Raw genomic sequence first — 23,312 nt, 5'->3', positions numbered from 1 at the left:
TGTTACACCAACACACATACAGGCATTTTGGTTATCATAATTTGTATAAATCCCGAAGTAATACACTGCCCATATGTCCTTACAAAGAGTGAGGCCGAATTGACTTTGGGTATTATTATCGTCGGGTATTTAAATGTGTCCACATTTAATAGTGTATATTAAGGCATATATGTATATATGAAGAACGATCGACCGGGCACAATTCAATCAATACACGTTCTGTAGATGAGAGTTGGGATTTAATAAGCTAGAGCAATTTCATATCAGTCGATATATGTGTTGAATACATTGACGACGGGTCATTCAAAAATACGAAACGCCCCATTGATGTGAAGCTGAGTTATTGAAAAACGTATTTTCTGTCTCTCTCCCTTCGAAAATGACATAGATGGTTAGATTTCTAGCCACATGGCAATATAAACATGTACACATTTCTGTAATTATTTTAGATGTTCACAGATAATTTAATAGTTTGGATTTACATCAGCATCAAAAACAATGTAAACGTGTAAGTTAAGGTAGAGCGGGTAGGCGCGAAACTAGATCTTCATTCCATACATTCTACGAAATGTTCAAACACACGTATATATCACAATTTGTCATCAACAATCATATATTGCCTCTGTTGTTACAAGGTGTTCAAAAATGAACATAGCCGATGATACGATGATAAGATAAACGAAACCAAACCAGGATCCGCTTTAAATTCATTTTTGTACACTTTACATGCATGTACTTAATACGACTCTCCAAAATTAATGACGCTACACGTTTACCTAATTTTCAACCAAACTGCTGTTCAAATAATTAAAATAATCGATACCAGACATTAGAGAAAAATCAAAGTAATTGACATTTGGACGTTATTGAGAAGAGGAAATACCCGGTCAGCGAAACGTGTATTATGTACCTGTAGTGACGAGTTCATTGTGATCGCGTGTATCCAAAATAAATATACCGGTGAAATCGACTGTACAAACAGCCAAAATATCATAACCGTGGTCTGATTTGGTGGTCGATCTGATTTTAAGGTGATCATTAATTTCATGTATATACGTTTCATGGATCTTACGCTATGGTAATTTCGTATGTTTAGCATTTATGCTCGGAAAGAATGTGAAGGTATTCATGCAGCTATTTTTAAATCGGAATTTATGAATTAACACAGGTGAAAAGGGTTGACTAAGTCGGGTATATGTGTTTTGTGTATTATAAACTCGAAAGGAATGTGCACGTGTATTTGCTGATGTCAAAACTGTACACATTGTAGTTTATTATTTGTTTTGTGAGTATACTAAGTAGTAACGCGCATCGTGGAACATTATTTTTTTGTATCTGTTGTCCTTCGCCGGACAACTTGTGAAGGGACATTATATTGTTATTTGTATATTAGTGAAGTATTCCATGGATCTATGACCGGTACTGACAGGAACTCGACATGAGGGGTGTGTGTAAGTTTGGCTACAGGTAATATTTCCTGTGTCATGATACGAACCAAGTTTCGGAGTTACAAACGTTTCTTCAGAAGTGAGAGCTCTGCACCATCGGACAGGTAATAATCATTTAACGTTAACCTTCACTACAATCAATTGTTTTACAACATATTTATACCTTTGTAGATATTTAAACACATCTTTAATAATAATCTTTTTACTTATTTTATTATTCTTATAACTGATAAATGTATATTAAATTATACCTTCATTTTGATCTACAATATGTAACTATATATTCGAGTATTACATGTGTTACGGACGTAGCACCTTGTCAACGACTATAGACCACCCGGTGCGCATGTATACCTGTATATGGAGTATATAGACAGAATACAGGTGTATTCTATATCATTTCGATTACAGCTTATTGTGTGTGATGTTTAACTAGTGATCAGGGGACAATTCGGAGCTATACATACACATTATATATTATACATGTATCAATTTTCTCCCGATAACCCCAATTATTTAATATGACAATAAGCCACTCTTGATCACCTGAAAATAAGTCTGTGAATAGCAATGTATGACAAATGATATAAAAATGACTTTCAGATTGTTTTCTATTGAAAGTGAACCGCATTTACGTGTATGTGTGTGTATATTTTTGGTAAATAATACACAGGTGTCCGAGAATTAGTTACAATTTACATTGTATATATCAATTTCGTTCCACACAAGGATTTATAAATAAATCCTAGGATCCATCAGAGTGTCCATAGACCATTTCTAGACGTTTTCGGTAAACTCGTATTCTACATGGTCCTAAACTACATATATATATACGAATTTAACCGATTTTTTTTCTTTATATAGACCCCTAAAACGCCTTTATGGCCTACTGGCACTCTGGTGGTTCCGATATAATCTATTCTCATACCCCTGTGAAATAACCCCTTCTCGGAAGCTGTACTTATGTACAAGATAAATCACCAATATACATGTAATAACATTGCCACGAGAAGTAAGTATATGTCACTAATGCCAACATACATATAATACTGTGTGACAATTATGACTCATTTTTATTGTCTGTTTGTCACAAATGTTTTACTGCAGAAAACGCCTGCATCTCTTTCAGGAGATAACCCTAGCTTTATATGTCGCTTTTTACCATTGGTTTAGAATAAAAACGCAAACATTCCATTACTTGTTGTGATACTAATGAAATTCAATTTTCACATAACGATAATAATTGATGTTATATACACGTCACTTGAAGATGATGCTTGCTAATTACAATATATCGATTTACCTGTAAATAACCGTGGCCTGATATAAAAGATGGCGTAATAAGCAGTCGGGAAAACAAAACATATCACAAATACAAGACAGACAACGCATCCCTACTATTTTCTTTCCCCACATTACATTTCCACTTTGATTAGTTTCATTTTTTCCGTATACCGTATGTTAAAGTCATAGCAAATTATTGAATAAAAAAATGTGTTTTTTTTTATTATACAGGTGTGAAATGTTAAATACGAATGCTAAAATATTGAATATAGATATAAATCTTTTACAATATAAAAAATTAGAATCGTTGAATATAAATGTAATTCATACAATATAAATGAAAGTACATAAATTATATTCAATTATTGAATAATGCAACATCTGGCATGCCATATAAACGAATATAAATTATACCATTACATTATATGTAAGTTCCATTGATAATTAGCACTTTTAATTTTCCTTATCAAAATTGGGGGATCGTTATTAGAATAAAAGGAGGTCATTCTGAGGTCACATTCAGTTTGAACATATTTGATTGTTACACCATCATTCATATAATTAAATTAATAAATATTCATTAAAAAGTTTTAGCAAGGACGTATCTCACTTATAAATCCCTGGCTTTAGCTAGGGCTACTGAATAGTACATTATAGCTTCATGTTGTTATTATCATTTCTAATAAATAAAGAGACTGTCTATATACACATGACTACTATATATAAACGAGAGCAAGACTCTAGCACTTGTAAATATTTTATTGACTAACGCTCAAGCACAATCCACTATTTCCACGCTGCCTTCTATTCTCAAACGTATCACGTGACCCACTCCTTTCGTAGGGCAATACACACTGTGTATCTTTTCTACTGCTTTATATCGGATAGGACAAGAAGTGATAGTATAGAGATGGATGTATGGTTGGGCTATTGTTCTAGTGTCTTCTGTACTCGTGTTTATTAGGTGTTACTCATGATAAGCTAATTTACCTGTACATGTGTGATTGTTTTGGATGGGGACAACTGTGGAGGGACGTGGATTTAGATTCACTCGTTCGATTTCTGTCATCAGTGAACATGACTCGGATTTCGAAGACCTGCCAGCCGATTTCCATTTGGACGGACCAGACGGACACATCACCCCAAGCCAAACTATCGAGGGCATCGGACAAGGTAAATATTTATTTGTATAGTGTCCGCCATCCCAAAGGTGAGAAAATGTTTACAAACTTTTGAAGGTTAAAGGGAACCAACTCTGTCTAGTCAGGCGCTGTTTACAAAATGTTTGTACTGCTTCTGGTTTGATAAAAATATAATAAGCTACCCCCACTAGTAGGGATAAGGTATTTTATTTTTCCAAAACCAGATGCAGATGCCTGTGGTATTTGTAATATACATATTACGTATTTGTAAATTACATTGTAAGATAATGTAGAATAACAACTTTGTATCAGCATTGCAAGTAGCTACTGTTGTAGCGGAAAAGATATCACATTCTGACTGACTTTTCAGTCAGAAGGTGATATCTTTTCCGCTACAACAGTAGCTACATTGCAAGAACATGTGGTATTTCAAGTCATTTTAATCCTAAGCTTAATTGCATTCAATTGCATGAAAATGTTGTACAAGTTGTTCTACAAATTATATACATGTATTCAATGTATGCCTACAAAAATAGTACATTGTATGAAAAGTTGTATTACAACTTTACATATACATATACTGAAATGTAATAATTAAAATATTGTACTACAAACGTTATGCCAACATTGTATGAAAATGTGGCAGCTAGATGTAGTAAATATACAACTTCTTATCCTCCTGATACTTACTTATTTGCATTGTATTTCATTTTATGTGTACAAGATATATACACAAAATGTATATATGTTAGGAAACACGGAAGAATATTACTTTTAGAAAATGTTATTATAAAATCTTGCTACCAATAGATAGTAAAAAGACAGTTGCACCAAGGTGACAAGATTTTAGACATTTTCAGGCTCTAAAATGCAATTCCAATATAGAAAATATGATAGCCATGGCAGTTAAATTGTTAAGAGTCATATCAAAGTTATAAGGCTGTGGACATGACATATTCCACTAACACATGTACATTTATTTTGTACATGTATGGAAATGATGACCAATTGTGATTATAGGTATATATGAATATAAGATATAATTATATACCTATATATCCTGTAATTCTCCAGATAGATAAGCTCATATAATTCTGAAGTCATCTGATATGCTCTAATATATTGTATTTATATCATAAAGATTATTCTGACTTGTAATTACCAGTATACTATTACAATAAGTCATCAAAGACTTTACATATAATCAATTATTGAGTCCTCATATTGTTGATTTTCTGTTCCTGCATCTGTATTATTCCCAAGTAACATCACCCATTATTACCTAGCTTATATTACATCCATTTGATGGTGGTGTTGAAGGGATTGTGTCTTTGGTATTGGGTGAAATGTGGGACACCTTGTTTTGGATTATAATATGAAGACATGTTCAGAGATTGCTTGATTTAGACTGAAATTGGATATATGCTAACTATTGTGTTGATGATAGATCAATTATCCTCAATTATAAATACACAAATTTGATTGACCTAGCTGACCAGGGAACATGTTCTAGTTGATTAACAGTGATGTAGTATGGGAATATAATGAAACATATATGGCTCATATATAAAACCTCTATTTCATAGATAAGATACATTTTATGTAGTAAACATGTTAAACAAACATATTCATCATTATTTTGAGTGCTAACTTTTTAAGGACAAACAAGAAGTCTTTTCTAAGGAGTACATGTTTACCTATATTATGTAAGATTTTAAAAATATCTAAAATCTTGATAAATAATTTTGTGTTTATAAAGTCAAGGTAACCATGTGTTGTATGCTGTATATGTCACTGAGAGTATATATACCGGTAGATGTGTCAAATGATATGATATAAGGACCACTTATACATGATATATATATGACGTAACCTTATATGGAAATATGTGTTAATTAGAACAAATACAGCATATATTATAATTGGGTGTAAATGTGTAATGAATTGGAAGTACTGGGTAACCTTAATCTTTTCAATTAACGAAAAGCTGATTTATATTTTCTATTTTAGTTATAATCATTTCTATGTCTTAATTGACTCATAAATATTTTTAAAATGAGCTAGACTAAGACCTGAGCACAATAACATCATGTTTATAATAATAGCAGTGCGGAACTATCATGCATGTATGACTGATAGCAGGGTTATTATCAGAGAGGAAATAAACAACGCAGTAAAAACTTTGAAGGGATTTCCACAAGACATTCATTTGTTTATCATGTTTATCTGTTGTCCATACATAGGTATATTGTAATAACTTTTATCAGACATGTATGGATAAACAAATTGCTATATAACTGTAAAGAATCTATGAGATATTAGGTGTACATCAAGTTATTAGTAAAAGGTTAATTAGGTACATTTGTAAGCTTGTCAAGGAAATAACTTGATAATGTTATCCTAAAAAGTAATCCTTGAAGGTGTATAGAGATAAAATGATTTGGACATAATGTACATTATATACATGTATATCTAAAGCTGGACATCAAAAAAGAATAATTCCAGTATTCATTTAAAGATGTCTGTCAAGGCAATGTCATTAGTTCCTCCATTTTAACTGTGAGAGGGGACAAAACTGTTTAGATGAGCTATATATTCTAAATAATGAAGTCTTTAGTCTAATTAATAGCTTACTTTAGATATAAATACACAAAAATTGACTTTGTTATCACATGTCAATGACATACATTTGTACCTGTTTGTTTATGGTATGTTGATATAGAAATATTACATGCAGATTTTTTTCCAAAAATTTCCGCTATTTGAACATCATGGCTATATTATAAAGCCTGCTGGATTCTGCCTTCAACCTTTGCTTGCCAAAGGGTTTATTGCATTCAACTTTATTATGATATTTGCTTCCTTTGTCTTTTCTATTGTTAAAGGCCCACTACCTTTGAGAAACGGCTTTTAATTTTCAAAAATGGGTATGTAAAATGAGATTAATAATTTTGTAGGGATGCAAAAGTTGATAACATACCATTAATACTACAATCACCATCATCTTATAAACAATTTAATTAAAATAAATTAAATGTTAATTTTCATAACGAAGTTCGTCTTTTGTTTCCCGCCTTGGTCCTAATTACCGTGCGTTAGTTGACTATCACTGTGTCAGACGGCAAAACATCGAAATGAATCTTCACTATTAATATAGATAATGGAGAAGATCTTGCATTTATTTGGTGTTGTAACCTCATCTTAGGTCATCATGGAGATTTTCTTATGTTGTTGTTGTTAGTAAGAAACATTAGATTTTTGTTTCGAAAAGGTAGTGCACTTTGAATTCTATATTATGTAACCATGTTTGTTTTATGTGTTTCTTGATTGAAAATCTGTCGACATGGTTGGAATTTATCCCGTTAGTCCTGTATAGAGATATCACATGCACACATGTGTTGTCTCATAAATTAACCCATTTGATTTCATAACCCTGCATTTTGAAATCATGTGTAATCTTAGATACTGTATGTTTAGTAACTTTCAAGTGACTCACATGTTCATATCTCAAATACAACATAACTTCAATAGATAGGGATTGGTGTTTGTTGACAAATGTTTCATTGGTACACGTTTACAAGTTGTATGTACCTGACTACTCGTTACATGATAAGCTTTTTTGGCAAGGTCACATGATCTGAATGTTTTGATGTTAGAGGAACATAGGGTTCGAAACAGACAATCACGACAATCAAGGTAGTTCAATTGCAAGGTTCTTCTTAAGTTCTTGGAATAATCTGCCAAATGAATATACAATGTATGACTCATGCCAGCACCCTATGATTACATGCATGATAATCATCCATTTTCTTTGACAGTCCAATAGAGTTTAATCCTAAGTGTTTTTTGTTTTTAAAATATTCACTTGTAACCAGTTATTAGAGTCTGTGCCTACAGGTACCATATGTTTATATAAGTTGATGGAGGAGTAAGATGGGGATTGGAATGAAGCTCACCTTCTTGTTGTGGCATTTGCAGTAAATTATGTTTTTAAATAGTCTTGGTAACGTCTATAGGACTAATCAATCCAAATCCACAAAAAATACACTTTACTCCAAGAAATTCCTTTCCAGATTAATCAAGATTTACCTCTTTATGAGGGGAATAGCCCATAGGTAAAATGACATATTTCTGTATTTGTAATAATATTTGAATTATTCAATTAACTATTATAGTAAATTAACCTTCTTGTGTAGCAATCAGGTAGTCATACTACCAGTAACCCTTCACCTCTAGATCAGGAATGTGTTATAAGTATAGGCTCTATCGATATCAGTTTATGGTTCCCCCAGATCCTTTAACATTCCTCCACCATAAAAGCATGTACTGAGATCACTACATCATTAAATAAGATAAAATCAAAAAGAGGCCTACAGCAATTTTTCTATTATGTAATCGTAAATATATATCTATAGCAGCTAGTGTTTTCCACTTGTATGGCCTTTTGCTGAGTTTCTATTTGACCCAATATAAGTGCCAAATCCCTTTGAGAGCCCCTCCATCTTGTTTTAACTGCATCATAAAAATATTAAAACCAATTGAATGGCTTCTTTATTTGATTTCTTTTGCAAATTGATTTAGGGCTTAATAATTTTTGCGATAATTATGTGAATAGCTCGTCCAAATTATCTTGTTATTTTAAGTGCATCATTTATTTCTATTTAAAAGCCCTGGATGCTTATTGGGTCAAATACAGTACTAATCATGAACTCCTAATCATATAGTTTTTACTATCACTGACGAGAAGTTCCAGGGCCACAGTGGACAAATGATTAAAGATATTCCGACACCTCTGGGACACAAGTTCAAACCCGCATATGGGGTAGTTGCAGGTACTGACTGTAGACCGATGGTCTTCTTCAGATACACTGGCTTTCCTCCACCTTCTGAATCTGGCATATTCATATATACAAAGATCCTGACTATTGATAGCAAAATCATTTTACAAAACAAACCATCCAAGAGAATCCTGACTGTTGGAACTGCCATTTAGGAAGTACAGTCATTTACATGCAGACAACATTTTTAGTTTTACATAATAGTGTAATCAACTGGGATAAGTAGTGTAAAATATATTGTTTTAATTATGATTATACAATTTTGTTTATCTGCCAGGATCCAAACTAGCGACACTATCCAACAATTTAGCTATGTGCCCTTAATCAGAGATCATGATACAAATCCACTTGTAATAAGTTTTTTAGGTTATAAGTTGACCGCAACTGAGTACCGGTATAAACTACATATACTGAGGCCTTCATATCTAATGTTGTTTTTATTTTTAATCTTGTACACATATTAGCTCCACCCAATACTAAATATCCAATACTGCATACTTACGCAATAATATTCAACATTTCAAAAATAAGGAAAATATCAAACAAAACAGTGTCTATAAGAGGTAGAGGGATTAAGATGTTATTTCAGTTGCCAATAACTCTTTGATGAATGGAATAAGACTCGTTAATCCTATTTAAAATGTTCAGTCTGCTCTGCATGTAGTCTATTGTTTTCTCATAGTTCCTGTATTCATTTTTAACTGCTACATTTACTGTAGAGACTGTAAATATCATGCAATCTGTTATAACAATTATGTCAAACAGTTGACTATCATGTGTATAGGTATAAATAGTGTATATTTAGTCTAGGTAAACAAGTGCTAGACCACCTATACCATATGGTATATTATTCTTATTGAATACACAGCTAGAAGGTGTTATAATGTACATACTTTTTCTCGGTTACCTTCTCAATCGTCTTTAACTTTCATTATATGGACTCGCTATACACTGAAATTGTATTGTTACTCGACTCTCTATTATATTTAAATATAGTGACCGAGTGGTTAAGATCACTGATGTCCTGATATAACCAGTTCGAAACCCAAGTAGGTCAGTTATCTGGTGAGGTACTGACTGCTGGTTGGTGGTTTTTCTCTGTGTACTCTGGTTTTTCTTCTATTCTTAACCTGGCACATCCTTAAAATGATCCTAGTAGCTATTAATAGCATATTAACCCAAACAAAATTGAATGCAAATATATATATACCTAGTTAAGTATTTTAACTGTTTTTACATTCAGTTGCTTGTAAATCTTTACAAATCCTCAAATATTATTGACCGGTCAGATGTTTAACTGTTGACAGGCAAGGAATGATATTTAAGGCATGACACATTACTGTGTTTGATTCTGAATGTCTGTTTTGGAATAATTACACACATCATTTAAGAAATGAAACACCTTTGAATGGCTTTGATTGACTTTGATCAGGTTGCAAAGACCGATTTGCCTGTTGTTTTTATTTGTCATGTGTAATATATTAAATCATTTGGAAACCTGCTACATATGTAATCAATAAAATATACATTGTACATGAATACACATGATGTGACATCCAGGATATGAGTTTCCTATAAATTATCATTTTGCTTAATCACCAATCTTGGCTTTATATGTAGAATGACCCAATTAACTGTTGTTTTGGCTGAAGGTTTAACTATAGATGTATTGATAAAGAGTTAAAGGTAGCTATATAAACCATTTCCTTCTTTTTCTTCCTTGTTTTGTGTAGTGTTCCAAGGATTGTTCTTGTACACCTTATTCCTAGAATGAAATTAAGTATAGATTAATACTACAGTCATATGAGGATGCGGTAAATATGTTGGAACACCAGGAAGTCAGAATTTCCTGAGAGAAACCATCAAATAATTGTGTGTACCTGTTATTTTCCCTTGTGAGTTAGTGATGAAATTTCGAACACTTTGACACTTTGACGTCCACTCTGCCACTACATCCTAGAGGCATGGACGGCTGTTGGGGGGTATAGGCCTAGGTAAAATATTTGTCAACTTTACCACCCAACCACTAAAATTATAATGTGTAGTAGAGGTGGAAAGCTAGTGGTGTAGGTATATTAAGCTTGAATAATATCAATAAGCTAGCTGTACCGATGCTCCACAGTTAAGTGGCAAATTATAAAATTTTAGACACTTTGACTATTCTTCCATTACATTCCAGGACTGTAGTGTATAATGTAATTGAATATCAACACCCTAAACACACAGCAACTGTAGCCCACAAGCCTAAGGCATAGAATTGAATCAGTAGATATAGAATATACGTTACAAACACTAATTTAGCCATTCTTTGTATTTCTGTCTCTTTATGGAATGGATTCTGTGACATTTGTGAATGGAAAATGACAGAAATCTACATGGTTCATACAAGGAACTGGAAAAAAAATCAAGTGGAAAAAATACTTTTGGTAAATGTCATATAATAATGTTAAGAATGTTGTTGGTCTGATCTGACCTTGGTTTACTTCAATACTATAAAAGGCCTCATAGCTATAGGTCAAGTTTACTTCAGTACTATGAAAGTGCCCTGTAGGTCACATTTCATATCTTGATTCTGTGTAAATATTTATGTACATGTATATCAGTTGACCTTCTGTTTACTCCTATGAATCATACATCTAGACAGTCCACAGAGGTGTCTTCACACCAGTGACACACAGATTTTACCATATTTATCTTATTTTCACTTGATCTGAATAAATTGTGGCCAATGTACATGTATATCACCGTATCAGACTTAATTAGGACCCTGGGTAGTTATAGAAATATTGAGGTCAGGCCCAGATTCCTCAGAACAAACTTCAACTAATAATATGGACTGAATTTAATTTCGTTTACTTAAACAGTTAAATAATGAGTAAATTTTTGACTTGATTCATTGCTTTACGTTTTGAGAATCTGTGGTCAGTGATCACCTATTTGGATCAGTAATGAGGTCTCCATAGCATGTTGTGGGTCAGTGTGGCTTTAAGTGTTAAAGTGAATAGTCGGGCAAAGAAAACCAGTCTAAATGCGTTAATTGGCCTTCCAAAAGTTCTCACATATTTATACGACAGTCAAGTTCTGCTTACATTTCCCAGTTCTGACCATTGAAATAAATAAAAGTTGAAGCATTGAAAGCGAGGCTGCGTGGAAATGTAACCACCGACATAGTCAGCCGGGATGACGTTTAAGGATTCCTATACTTAGAATTAATTTCTTCGTACGCAGACAGATTTTGACGAGAGATATTCTATTTCTATTTCATAAGAAATTATGCTGGATACATTCACACCATTTTTACCGACTTTAGCCATCCTTGCCCGACTGATTACTTTAAGTACGGCCTGTCACTCACTGGACATGAGTAGCTTTAATATTGTAGCTCTAAGGACTGAAAAATACAGTAGTCAGGATACATTTAATTTGTTTTACAGGAGTGCGAATCATGCCTCATTGGTTTATCCCATCAGAAACCCATGGCCAGGCTTGATTCTTGATCAGTATACTCGACCTTGTATTTTCCAAATTCTTCTGCATATTTATTGAATCTACCTGGTAATTATTATATATGATTAAAAATTCTACATGGATATAATATCCATATTTATAAAGTTACACCTGGTGTAAAGTCATCATCTGTATATAGACTTATTAATGGTGGCCCAATTATCGATTGTTATCTGTTGATACAGTATGTCCTTTCCAATTCTAATTATCCATTATGAAATTCGAAGATCGCTAATCAAAGTGGTACAAATGCATAAAGTAGACTTAACTTTGACATTTATTTTAACAGATCAATTCTCAACAGAAAAAGAAACATTATATATGAGTACCCTAATTGATTAAGACTTTAAGCTTTACTATTCCATATCTGCAGAAAATAACACTGAAAAGTAACAGAAAATTTAATTTCCAAAATATTACTTACAAGAAATCAATTTTTTAATCGGTTATCAACCAGTTTACGACTTCTGATTTCAAACCAAATGTCTATCACTTCTATTTATGGATAACTATGTGTTTTGGGGTCATAATCTATACGTTATTTATCCATGCAATCCATTTGCGGATTTGTACCAGTTGTGATACGGCACCGCCAAAATGGAACGCGTTTGGATTTTTCCATGATGGCGGCACCCATATGAAAGATACACTTCGAATATAAAAGCTAAGTATTTTCGGTGTTAACAACAAAATAGATATAAAAGTAATACCTAAATTGTTTCGGCACACATTGAAATAAATGATCCATGTAATTTTATCGGATATAAATACCCTCTGCCTTGTTTTCAGCAAAGAAAACATTCCGGTGACAAATAAAGAATCTCAGGTCTGCCATCTTGGATACAAGTGGTACGCTTCTGAAAACGAATCACTTGTACCGGTTCGGTGCAGCTGGTACAGCGCGTTCCATTACAGATACAGCGGGTTCGTCCCAGTTGTATCTGCAAAAGGAACGCACGGTATCTTTTGACATCTGTTATTATATTGTGATATTTTTAACGTTGGACTACTGACTTTTAAAGACAAAGATTTTGGTCCAATACACAATGTGTCAGTATGCTGGTATTAATTACGTTACCTCTTGATTTTGTTCCAGGGGGGCTAGATTTCAGTGCTATCCATGCCATACCACAGGGATTTACAACAATCAGGACAAACTGCTGGATCCCAAATACTCCCGTCTATATCAAAATCATCTCGGCCGAGCGACACAATGCCCACATCAAAATATTTAACCCTACATTGTAAGTTCACATCAATGTACTTAATATATACAAATTATTTAAAATATAACAGTTTTATAAAGTATTCATAAGAAAGTTTATAAGCATTTCAGTCACTTTATTTATACTGTATGAGTAATGCTGAATGAGATACAGATCAAATTAGGTAACCATGGACAATAATACTACAACAGGCGTATCCAAAAGGTTTATAATGAACTTTTATTTATTTTGTTATAATAGGCAGTTTGTTTAATTTTTAATGCTCATGTTTATTTATCATTAATTGTCTCCCCTTCCAGGTACACAGTTCAAGTCACACATGGAGAATTTCAGTGGACAGTTCGGAGGCGGTTCAAACACTTTGATCATCTTCACAGCTCTCTCCGGAACTTTCGTATGCAACGCAGGATTCCATTACCAACTAAATCGTGAGTCAATGTTTCTTAAGACCTATTCCATTACCAACTAAATCGTGAGTCAATGTTTCTTAAGAGGCTTTATCGCATAAAAAGAGGTAGGGAATTCTATGTGTTTGTTCTCCATCTTCTGGTCAAGAATCTCATTGTGATTGCAAATAACCCAAGGATAGACCATATAATATATACAGCCAGTTATTTTTGTGAGGCATTTTGTTTTTTTGACGATTTGGCCAAAAACATGAAAATTAAATTTTTGGTGGTTTTATTTTTAATTTCACAATTTGGTTCTAATGTGATATATATTACATCAATATCTCAGAATTGAGCAGACCCCTCAAAACTAACCGGTTGTACAGTCATGATCACTCGGTGGCAGCACCTCATCCTTTGAGGGTCTAGCTGTGATGACTGAGTGGCTATTATGTCGTGACAAAATACCACAGGCCCATTACCTCTGGGTCATGAGTATGAATCCTATGTGGAGCAGTAGCTAGCTACTGACTGCTTGTCGGTGGTTTTTCTCCAGGTATTCTGGCTTTCCTCTTCTGACCTTGGCTGTTATTATCGCCATGAAGTTTTGTCTGGGTCATGAAAGTTTAAGTTAGGATTTTAGGGCTGATTTTGTCAAAATATTTGTTAATTTATGAAAAAGATGTAGGCATTTGATATTGATGACTATTTAAATGTAATTTAAATGTTTTATATTGTCACAATCCCATCTTTGAATATGTAACCCTCAGCATTGGGTAAATGGCCTATGGAAAGTTAGAGGTTAGACACGACGTAATGTTTCAAAAGTTTGTCGTCATGCTATACCTCTAACATTGTTGGAGTAAGTAAACATGTTAAGCCTACAGCATATATGTGTAATCGTGGCTCCTGAATTTGACCTCAGTGTCAAAATTTAAACAAATTTTGTAGTAATTGTTTTCCTCATAAATTTGAATTCTTGTCCTTACTACATCTAAATTTTAAAACAATTTAAACCACTTTGTGCTTTGTTCTTAAGGGATCGTGGATGGTCAGTTGTTTTAAAAATATAAAGGCATTCATTAAGACAATGTATATTGTATACCTCACTACATGTGTTTTATTTACAAAAGTTTCATTTATATATATATAATATAAACAATGATCTAGTTGGTATATAGACTACTCCCACAACATGAGAGACCATCAGACAGCTTATTCATCATCGGATACCGTAAATTGGGATATTTTGCATGTGGTCATATTTTGGCTTATTTTGCGTTTGGCCAACTTCGCTAGCCAAGGGTACAGAAGTCTAAGATACTGAAACATTGGCAGGTGTTGTGTCGAAGATTCCGCTTTCGAAATTCTGAATTCTGAATGGTTCAGGCGACCAATGAAAAAGCAGTTTTTATATAACAACAAAACTGAATCGAAGTGATAGTACTGACCTACATTTGTAAATTGCAGCGTGCCATGACTGTCAACAACAGCTCCTAGCGGAGTCATATTTACTATTTAGGCAATTATTAAATTTTTATACCAGGGCTTCAAACAGATTGGGAAAGTAAATATGTGTATGGTTTCTGTTTCTCAAAGTTAAACAAATTATGCAAAGATAAGCTGCAATATCCTGACAAATTGGACGCTTATGCGTGAAATTCAAAAGCCAGTGTTCGCACTGACAAACAGATGACAAACCTGTTTATCTTTGGTATTTTGAATCTGTTGCAAACAATATGTGCATTTTAAAGGGTACTGTCATTTTTTAATCCATACAACAATGATACAAGCTTTTTCATTGGTTGCAAATTATGTAAATGGAAGGGGCTCAACTGCGATGATCCAGCAGGTGGCTCTGTGTGGAAACATCGGTTTTGAAGTGACATCTGCCAAGGGTTCGGTATCGTAGACTACTGTACCCTTGGCTAGCGAAGTTTGCGTTTGGCATGAAAGCGCCAAAATTTAACACATCAATATTTGGTTACGAATATTTGTTTGTATATAACGATCAATACATCTTCATGCCATTTATTAGGTATATGATCACATACTCTTGGGTAAATTGCTCGATCGCATTGCATAAACATACATTTAAGGTATGTGCTGTCAGTCGGAAAAATAAAGTTACCTGTGCTAGTCTTTCTTTAGTGCAAACATTTCAATAATAAGATGTGTGACTTTTCATCACTTCTATTGAAGACCAATATTTCAAAGGGTTGTCTTTGTAATGATAAGGCTCTCAAAACTAATCACATTGGTTGTTCATTGTTGCGGGATATATGTGCATAGACAAAGTAAATCTTTACAATGTTTTTCTTTTATCAAATTAACGTATGCGCCAAAATTTTACATGGCAAAGGGAAAATCCAAATTTAAATGCATCAAAATTTAACCACCCGATTTTGATACAAAAACCCCAAAATATCCCAATTTACAGTAAATTGTTTTGTTGGTTGTTTGAAACCACTCACTGTCTAATAGTGTCACAGGAAGTATTAATGTTTTTAATATGTTATTAAGATAGGGGATGGGAGCCAAGTATATTTTGTAACATAAGCTATCAGTGTAGTGAATGTACCACCCACCTTCTATCCCCTGGCTCCCTAGGGGATGCCGAGGAAGGGAGATTGTATCAGGTGCCTTTGCACTTAGAGGTGATGGTTATTACCACATTGACACCCCTGCCCCCAGGTGATGGAGGGGGGTATGGCACTTGAGTGACAGTGGTAAAGAGCCTATCAATGTTGTGGTCATTCACTACACTGACCAATCAAATCCTGTTGTAGTAATATAAATGGAGTTTAGGACTCAGGGTCCATCTTAGACAACAGGATCACTCTATAGCAGCGAGGCGTGGCGATAAGGCGTTTATTCATAATGGCGTGCTAGCTGTAGCGTAAAAAATTTTTGGCCCACCCTTGGCTACCCATTCCCAATGTTTTAATGTTAATTATTTCTAACTTAATTGTTATATATTCTTGTACAGGTACGTAGTTTATAGTCTATAGATCCAGTTTTACATGTGGAGATTCAGAAGAATAATTTTAATGTATTATGTAATATCATTTATGATGTAATTGCGGTAATCATTACATAACATTAATAAACTGGATCTACTATCCCAAACCTGGTCTTTGTGTTGGTTTCAGACCCGTGATTAATTCATACCATATCTCTAACATTGTTGGAGTATATATATGCAGTAGTGTAAATGGATAGAGTGACAGGAAATTCTCATCCTGGCTGGATCAAACCACTTCCTGTTGATTTTCTCTACGTGAATACAAATATGTAAGATATTGATACATAAAAATGTACTGTAATTATTATATACTGTCCCTAATATAAACATGTGTAAACATATTATAGTTATGATAAAAAAGGACTGTTATTGTTGGATTTGAAATAAGTTAAATGTTAATATTTATTTAGGCTTCATGCAACTTCTGATAAAGAATGTGGTGTCATGTAAAACATGGAATGTTATATTTATCTTTTCTGTGACTCCAGTCCAAGTGTGTTATTTACTAAGGGCATTTACAAATATATCTAGAATGGAGACATTGCAACTATATAACATTGGGTGTAAAATTAAAATTGAACTTATCTGTGACGGGAGACATATACCAATTACTATGTAGCGAGTAAATTTTGTGAGTGATTTATTTTCGCTATATTCACCTTTTTACTTAATTCAAAATACGAGTGAAATAATTACTACAATAACATATCAGCATTGGGCTTTGGTTACTGTTGTACCCTATCCAAAATGGCACCACTCTCAAGCAATTATACTCAAAATATTTTTCAAAAGAGTATATTAATAACATTGACACCATTTATCAAACCCCCATGAAAAGGTTCCATTTACGAAATCGTGAAATACGAACCCTGCAGATTTAGTGTACTATACAGTAATCATAGGTGAACAAAAAGAAAAACTCCAGAAGGAGAAATTCTTAAGAACCAACGTCCTGCTATAAGTTCATGTGTGTTGTGGTTCATCTTCTGGTCGTCAGGAGGATCCTAATGGATACAGAGCCCTCTTAAAAACATAGTAGGATCATCGAAAAAATAAGAGATGCAACTCCTGAGCCAGGTACTAAATGGTATATTCTTGGTTCATCTGGTGCTGCTGGTTGCCGACATGTTTCGGCCTTAATCAGATTATACAGTAATCAGTTAAGTAAAGACAAGCAAAACTTGAATTTTGCCAACATTTGCTGAAGAAGATATAAAAAATATATAAAAGTAAAAGGAATTAGTCAAACCCTTAATTTTTATATCCAGCAGAAATAGAGGGGGTTTTATTCCACAGCTTTCACTCAGACCAAATGGAAATCTAAAATAAGCTTATAGAAATGATAGTTATCTTAGCTGTATTACGATACATTTCTGTTGGCTGCATGCAGAAAATATGATAGCAAAGGTATAACTTTATCATCATCATCATCATCATCAGTATTAGTCAATTATTTAGATTTTACAAAAGGTAAGAGTCATTAAGATTCACTAGGTGTGCTAATCATTGCTTAAATGATCTTATAAGAATATGAAATTATCCTATTTATTTTTCAGACATCATGAGAAAAGAAAAAGTGTGCGTGGAAGACAAAATCGCATTCCCAGATTTCCAAAGAAACCAGAGGTCATCGTTCGGGACATTGACAAAAGACGAGTAAGTATTTTACTGCTAATCTAGGAAAACAATTTCAGCTTACCACTTTAGGTACATTTGGTTGTGTCCTGACTATTGTTGGTCTCTAATGATGACTTGTCAGCAATACAAGCAATAATCCTTGTGACGTCGTTGAATGGTTGTTGTGACGTCATGATACTGTTGCCACAACATCATACAGTTGTTAAGAACATCTAAAGATCTCATTTAGCTTGTCTTTATGATAGGGTGACATAGAAAAATCTCATACAGTTAAAATTTATATTATATAACCCTGTCTGGGATACGAGGGAATAAAAACAATTATTAACCATTTAAAGAGGAGAAAAAGAAAAGTAAAATAATGTTATAACTGTTTGAATTTGACCTGCATGTCTTTCATAGATTTTACACATTAAACTTAAGGATTATCAAGATAGAAGGATAGATTTGATTGGTTTTATTACCAAATTTATCATCCTTTTATCAACATTTTTAGATACTTTCTTGTGGTGTCACTTTAGTATGAAAAATCACAATGGTAATTGTCACTATAAAATTGATGGTCAAGATCACTGCATTTTTTCAGGTTTGTTCAAATTATTTAGACTAAAATATTCATATATTTCATTGTGAAAAAAAACCCCTTACAATGATTTAATTTGGTTATTACAGAAACACCTGGAAGACTATCTACAAAACTTAGTGGATATTCCAACATATCGGAACCATTTTGAAACTGTAAGTTGAATATTATTTAATATATACATGTCTACTTGACAATTAGTTGTTCAGCTTTGAGAAAATGAAAAAAAAAATCAAAATTGTTAACAGAAGATGTATTCATAAGCTGTCTAAAAGCAAATACAAAAAGAAATACTGGGAAATGGAATTTGTTTCATCATATTTCAACTTAAACAAGACTAATGCCTGCAAACCTTGACATCTGAAGTCTTGTATTGATGTTTTCTTTTCCTTCAGATGAAATTTCTGGAAGTAAGCCACCTGTCATTTGTCAAAAAGCTTGGTAAGAAATATAAAGAAGGTGCCATTATGAAATGTTCTGGAGGAAGACACATTAGCATCGGGTGTTGTGGCTGTCTCAGGAAGTTCCACTTGGCAGGAAGATGGAACAAGCGGTAAGAATCTATTTGTCTTCATAAATAAACCATGGGCTCTTTGATATGTGATAATAACCATGCACACGCCAATAAAACCCTTGTGACTGTATTGAAATGCATGCTGTTCATGCGATATGCATTTGGTTTGTGTTGAGTACGGACAGGGAATTATATGTCTGGGATAAAAAATTATTTCGATCGTGTCATGGTTAAAGTCAGCAAACGAAAGAAACACCATCAACTATAGATTGGCACGTACAGTTAAACCTGTCTATTAGACCACACAAGGAATAAAAATGATCTCTATAGCCAGGTGGTCTTCATTCACAGGTCAAATTGTGTTATAAATAACCATTTGGAATCCGAAGCAAATGGTCTTTATAAATAAGGTGGTCACTAATGCAGGTTTGAATGTATATTAAGATAAATACGGTAAAACAGTTACAGCATACTGATAACAAACGCCCTAAAAACAGTTTAAACATGTGGACATATATCATGTCTTTATCATTTACCTGGGCTTTAGTGGAAACAAAAAATATGTAACGTTACGTGTCCATGTTACATGTCCTGCCAGCTTCCTCGGGTAAAAGACATCAACCTAGTCTGTACAGGAAATGATTCATTCTAAATAGCTTCATCTCTCTGCAAGGACAATCGGTTACCTTAAAACTACTCTCAGCAGCATTACACTACAGATAGATTGTTTTGTCATTATTTTAGCTTTAAATGTTTTTTCTACATGTAAAATGCATTTACAATTGGATGCATAAACACAGAGTTTAGAAGCATCATACACATGAGTAAATAGCAGTGTATTTTTGAACAGCTCCATCTCCTATATTGTAACGATTATACAGGAGAGACAATTGAAGCTGTGGTCTTTCTAAACAACCAAGTGTACTGACTCATAAAAACCCTATAAACTCTGGCCTTATTGCTGTAATTAGTGAAATCCTGGAGGACTTTGATCTTCATGAATGTTCTATTGTAATACAGTGAGAGGAAAATACCAATCTTCCTCTGGATAATTGAGGTGGCGGCCGATGTCTATTAAGGGAATCTTTTTTTTTGTGAATATGTCAGGGAAACTGTCAGTTCATGCTGCCACTGTATGTCAACATGTTGCATTCAATGATCAATATAGATTTATGAGTTATCATTGGAGAGTAGTGCGGATGGAAACTAAAACTTAGCTTGATACTTGTCTAGAACTCAAATAGACATTCATAATTTATTAGATTTAAAAATAAAAAGCTGACACCGGTAAATCTTACCTAATGTCATTGACCACTAGAACTTTACTTGATAGATGATCTTGATTATTTTGTGTACATTGTATTCAGACACAAACCTGCTAAGGGGATATATGTCTGTTAATGGAAATTTTATCATTTATGTTTAATGGAAATCGAGGAGTTCTTACATTATCTAAATCCAGCGAGACTTTCCAATAGAAACATCTATTAATGGTAATGTGTATTGGTTTTAAGATTTCCAGGAGTTTAATCAATGTGGATGTAATTAAAGGAAGGACTGCCATGTATAAACTTTCTGACAGGGCTATTTACGAGAGAAGTGAATGCTCCTTTGGGAGGTTTCATCTATAGGAATTGGTGTGCTGCATAAATAAATCAAACGATTTTGGGCCATAAACATCCCATTGTTGATGCTGATACTGTTTACTGAAGGCATTTGGTCTGTTACATCATTTCCTCCGACACGACTATGCTTTAGTGCCTGTCTGTGACATTGGTCCATCGGTAAGGCTTGGCTAACTCGGCTTGTCTGTGACAGGGTCCAAAGTATGGCTTGTCTTCGACCTATAGGTGTGAAGTTTTTTTCTGTACAAGTGATTAAGTGATAAATCCGGTGGTGTATCAGAGTCTATACAGAAGACAGCTGGTAACAGCCAACAATTAACTGTGGTCATTTGTTTCTCTTTATTTTCAAGGTTTCTGGTCATTGATTTATCTGATTCCACGACATTTGGTGAAGTTCTGTTCTTAATCAGGCTGATTAATTTATTACCACAACCTTTTGAAACCCTTCTTCAGGATATCTAACATGATCCTAAGGGTTGTAAAAATATCTTCCTGAAAGTATCAATCAAGATAAGCCAAGCAAATAGTAAAATAAGTAAATAAGTACAGTAAGACCTACCAATAAAGGACACCAAAGGAACAATGCAAAATGTCCTTTATAGATAGGTGTCTTGTATACAGAGGTCAATTATACAGTAGATTGCACCAGTTTGGGTTGCTGAGTCTTTTGTAGACAAGGGTCCTTTATGTAGAGGTGTTTTATAGCAGTTGTGAGTGGTCATCATGAGGCTTGCCATATGTTGACAGCCAAAATCTTACATGAGGGTTGAGCTATATCCCTGTCCACCATGTTTGATTATTTTTCTCCAATACTTTAACAAGATAATATGATGAAATTTCAGCTGTTTTGAAGTATTTTCATTGCTCCATCGTCACAGGCATGTTGTAATGCATTAGAGTTGATGATTCTTGTTGAAAGTGGGCACCATATGTATTGATGATGTCATGTCATTGTCTAGTGCATGTGAGTGGTCTTTTTTCCTATACCCTAGTAAAAGTAAAAGTCATTTTTTCCTAGCATCTACAAGAAAACCATGTCTGAAGTATGGAAGAATGATATGCCCTTAAATATTGACATTTAATACTTGACCCAAAGGTGGATAATTAGATGTAGAATATCAGGCACCTAAACTTCTTGGCCAAGAGGTGTAGAGCCAGTTGCAAAATACAACTACCGTAACCCCTTGAAACCATGGCCATATGAAGCAGGAGGCTGTGAGATGGAAGCTAGCTAGGCTTGCCAGGGTAACTAAATGGCCAATATCATAATCGTTTGGCCACTGTAACCCTGACCAACCAAACCAAAGTCAGCTGTGTAAACCTTTTACTATATACCATCTTGTATTCAGGGTTTGGTGTCGAGTTTTTTTCGCTGGGGATCAAATGTGAAGAAATCAATGATTTTCATGCTTTTATGATAAGGCAATTGTGTTAGGAAAACGTTTACACAGGGTGTAATTATAAACATACATACAGTATATGATATAATGTCAGACCTCTTATCAATATATGTATGAACTCTTTAAATGTCATAGAAGCCTTTATCATGATGAGAATTCATATTGAGAATCCCTGCTTGATACATTTTCTTGTTGAATATTTTATCTACATTACGTTTCCACTTTATAAACTCATTTTGCCTTACGTTTCCACTTTATAAACTCATTTTGCCTTTGTTTTCTTTTTGTTTTTATCATAAATAAATAAGATACTTTATTTTAGTTTGAAGTATGCTAACCATACCTTTAATGATTTAAATCTAGAACCATATCAAGAAATACTATTAGTTTCACTGCATGTCAAAGCCAGATATTTTATAAAATTGGTTGAAACCTAAAACATAAAGAAATTGACCCTTCATACCCTTCAAGCAAAATCTATCAGTTTCAGCTTATATTAACTTTATAAATGCCATAGAAATGCATGGACCACTTTATCATATTAGTGAAATATCTGCAGACACCAGAATAAAAAAAACATATAAATAGTATCAATACAGAAACCTTGGCTCTATATAATCCCATTTTGCAGTGACAGTAGTTGACAAGTTGATAATTAAGGGTATAAATTTTTATTAGGTCATCTGACCCGAA

General features: G+C 33.6%; 1 protein-coding gene across 2 annotated transcripts in view; it reads left to right on the top strand.

Annotated features, from left to right (window-relative positions):
- Positions 1–3,560: 3,560 nt before the first annotated feature.
- The window catches only part of LOC138330549 (phospholipase D1-like), a 45,007-nt gene continuing 25,255 nt past the window's right edge, over positions 3,561–23,312 (top strand). The window contains exons 1-6 of one of the 2 annotated variants that reach the window (XM_069278115.1): positions 3,561–3,905; positions 13,316–13,463; positions 13,745–13,873; positions 18,416–18,515; positions 19,170–19,235; positions 19,476–19,633. In XM_069278115.1, the coding sequence (XP_069134216.1) occupies positions 3,746–3,905; positions 13,316–13,463; positions 13,745–13,873; positions 18,416–18,515; positions 19,170–19,235; positions 19,476–19,633 (761 nt within the window). In that variant the 5' untranslated portion in view covers positions 3,561–3,745. Of the gene's footprint in view, positions 3,906–13,315; positions 13,464–13,744; positions 13,874–17,011; positions 17,129–18,415; positions 18,516–19,169; positions 19,236–19,475; positions 19,634–23,312 lie in introns of those variants that run through there. The other variant, XM_069278121.1, reaches the window with a different exon arrangement.

The sequence above is a fragment of the Argopecten irradians genome, chromosome 1 (genome assembly GCF_041381155.1).
Source record: "Argopecten irradians isolate NY chromosome 1, Ai_NY, whole genome shotgun sequence".
Taxonomy (NCBI): Eukaryota; Metazoa; Mollusca; class Bivalvia; order Pectinida; family Pectinidae; genus Argopecten; species Argopecten irradians.
This window is presented reverse-complemented; position numbering and strand designations above follow the sequence as displayed.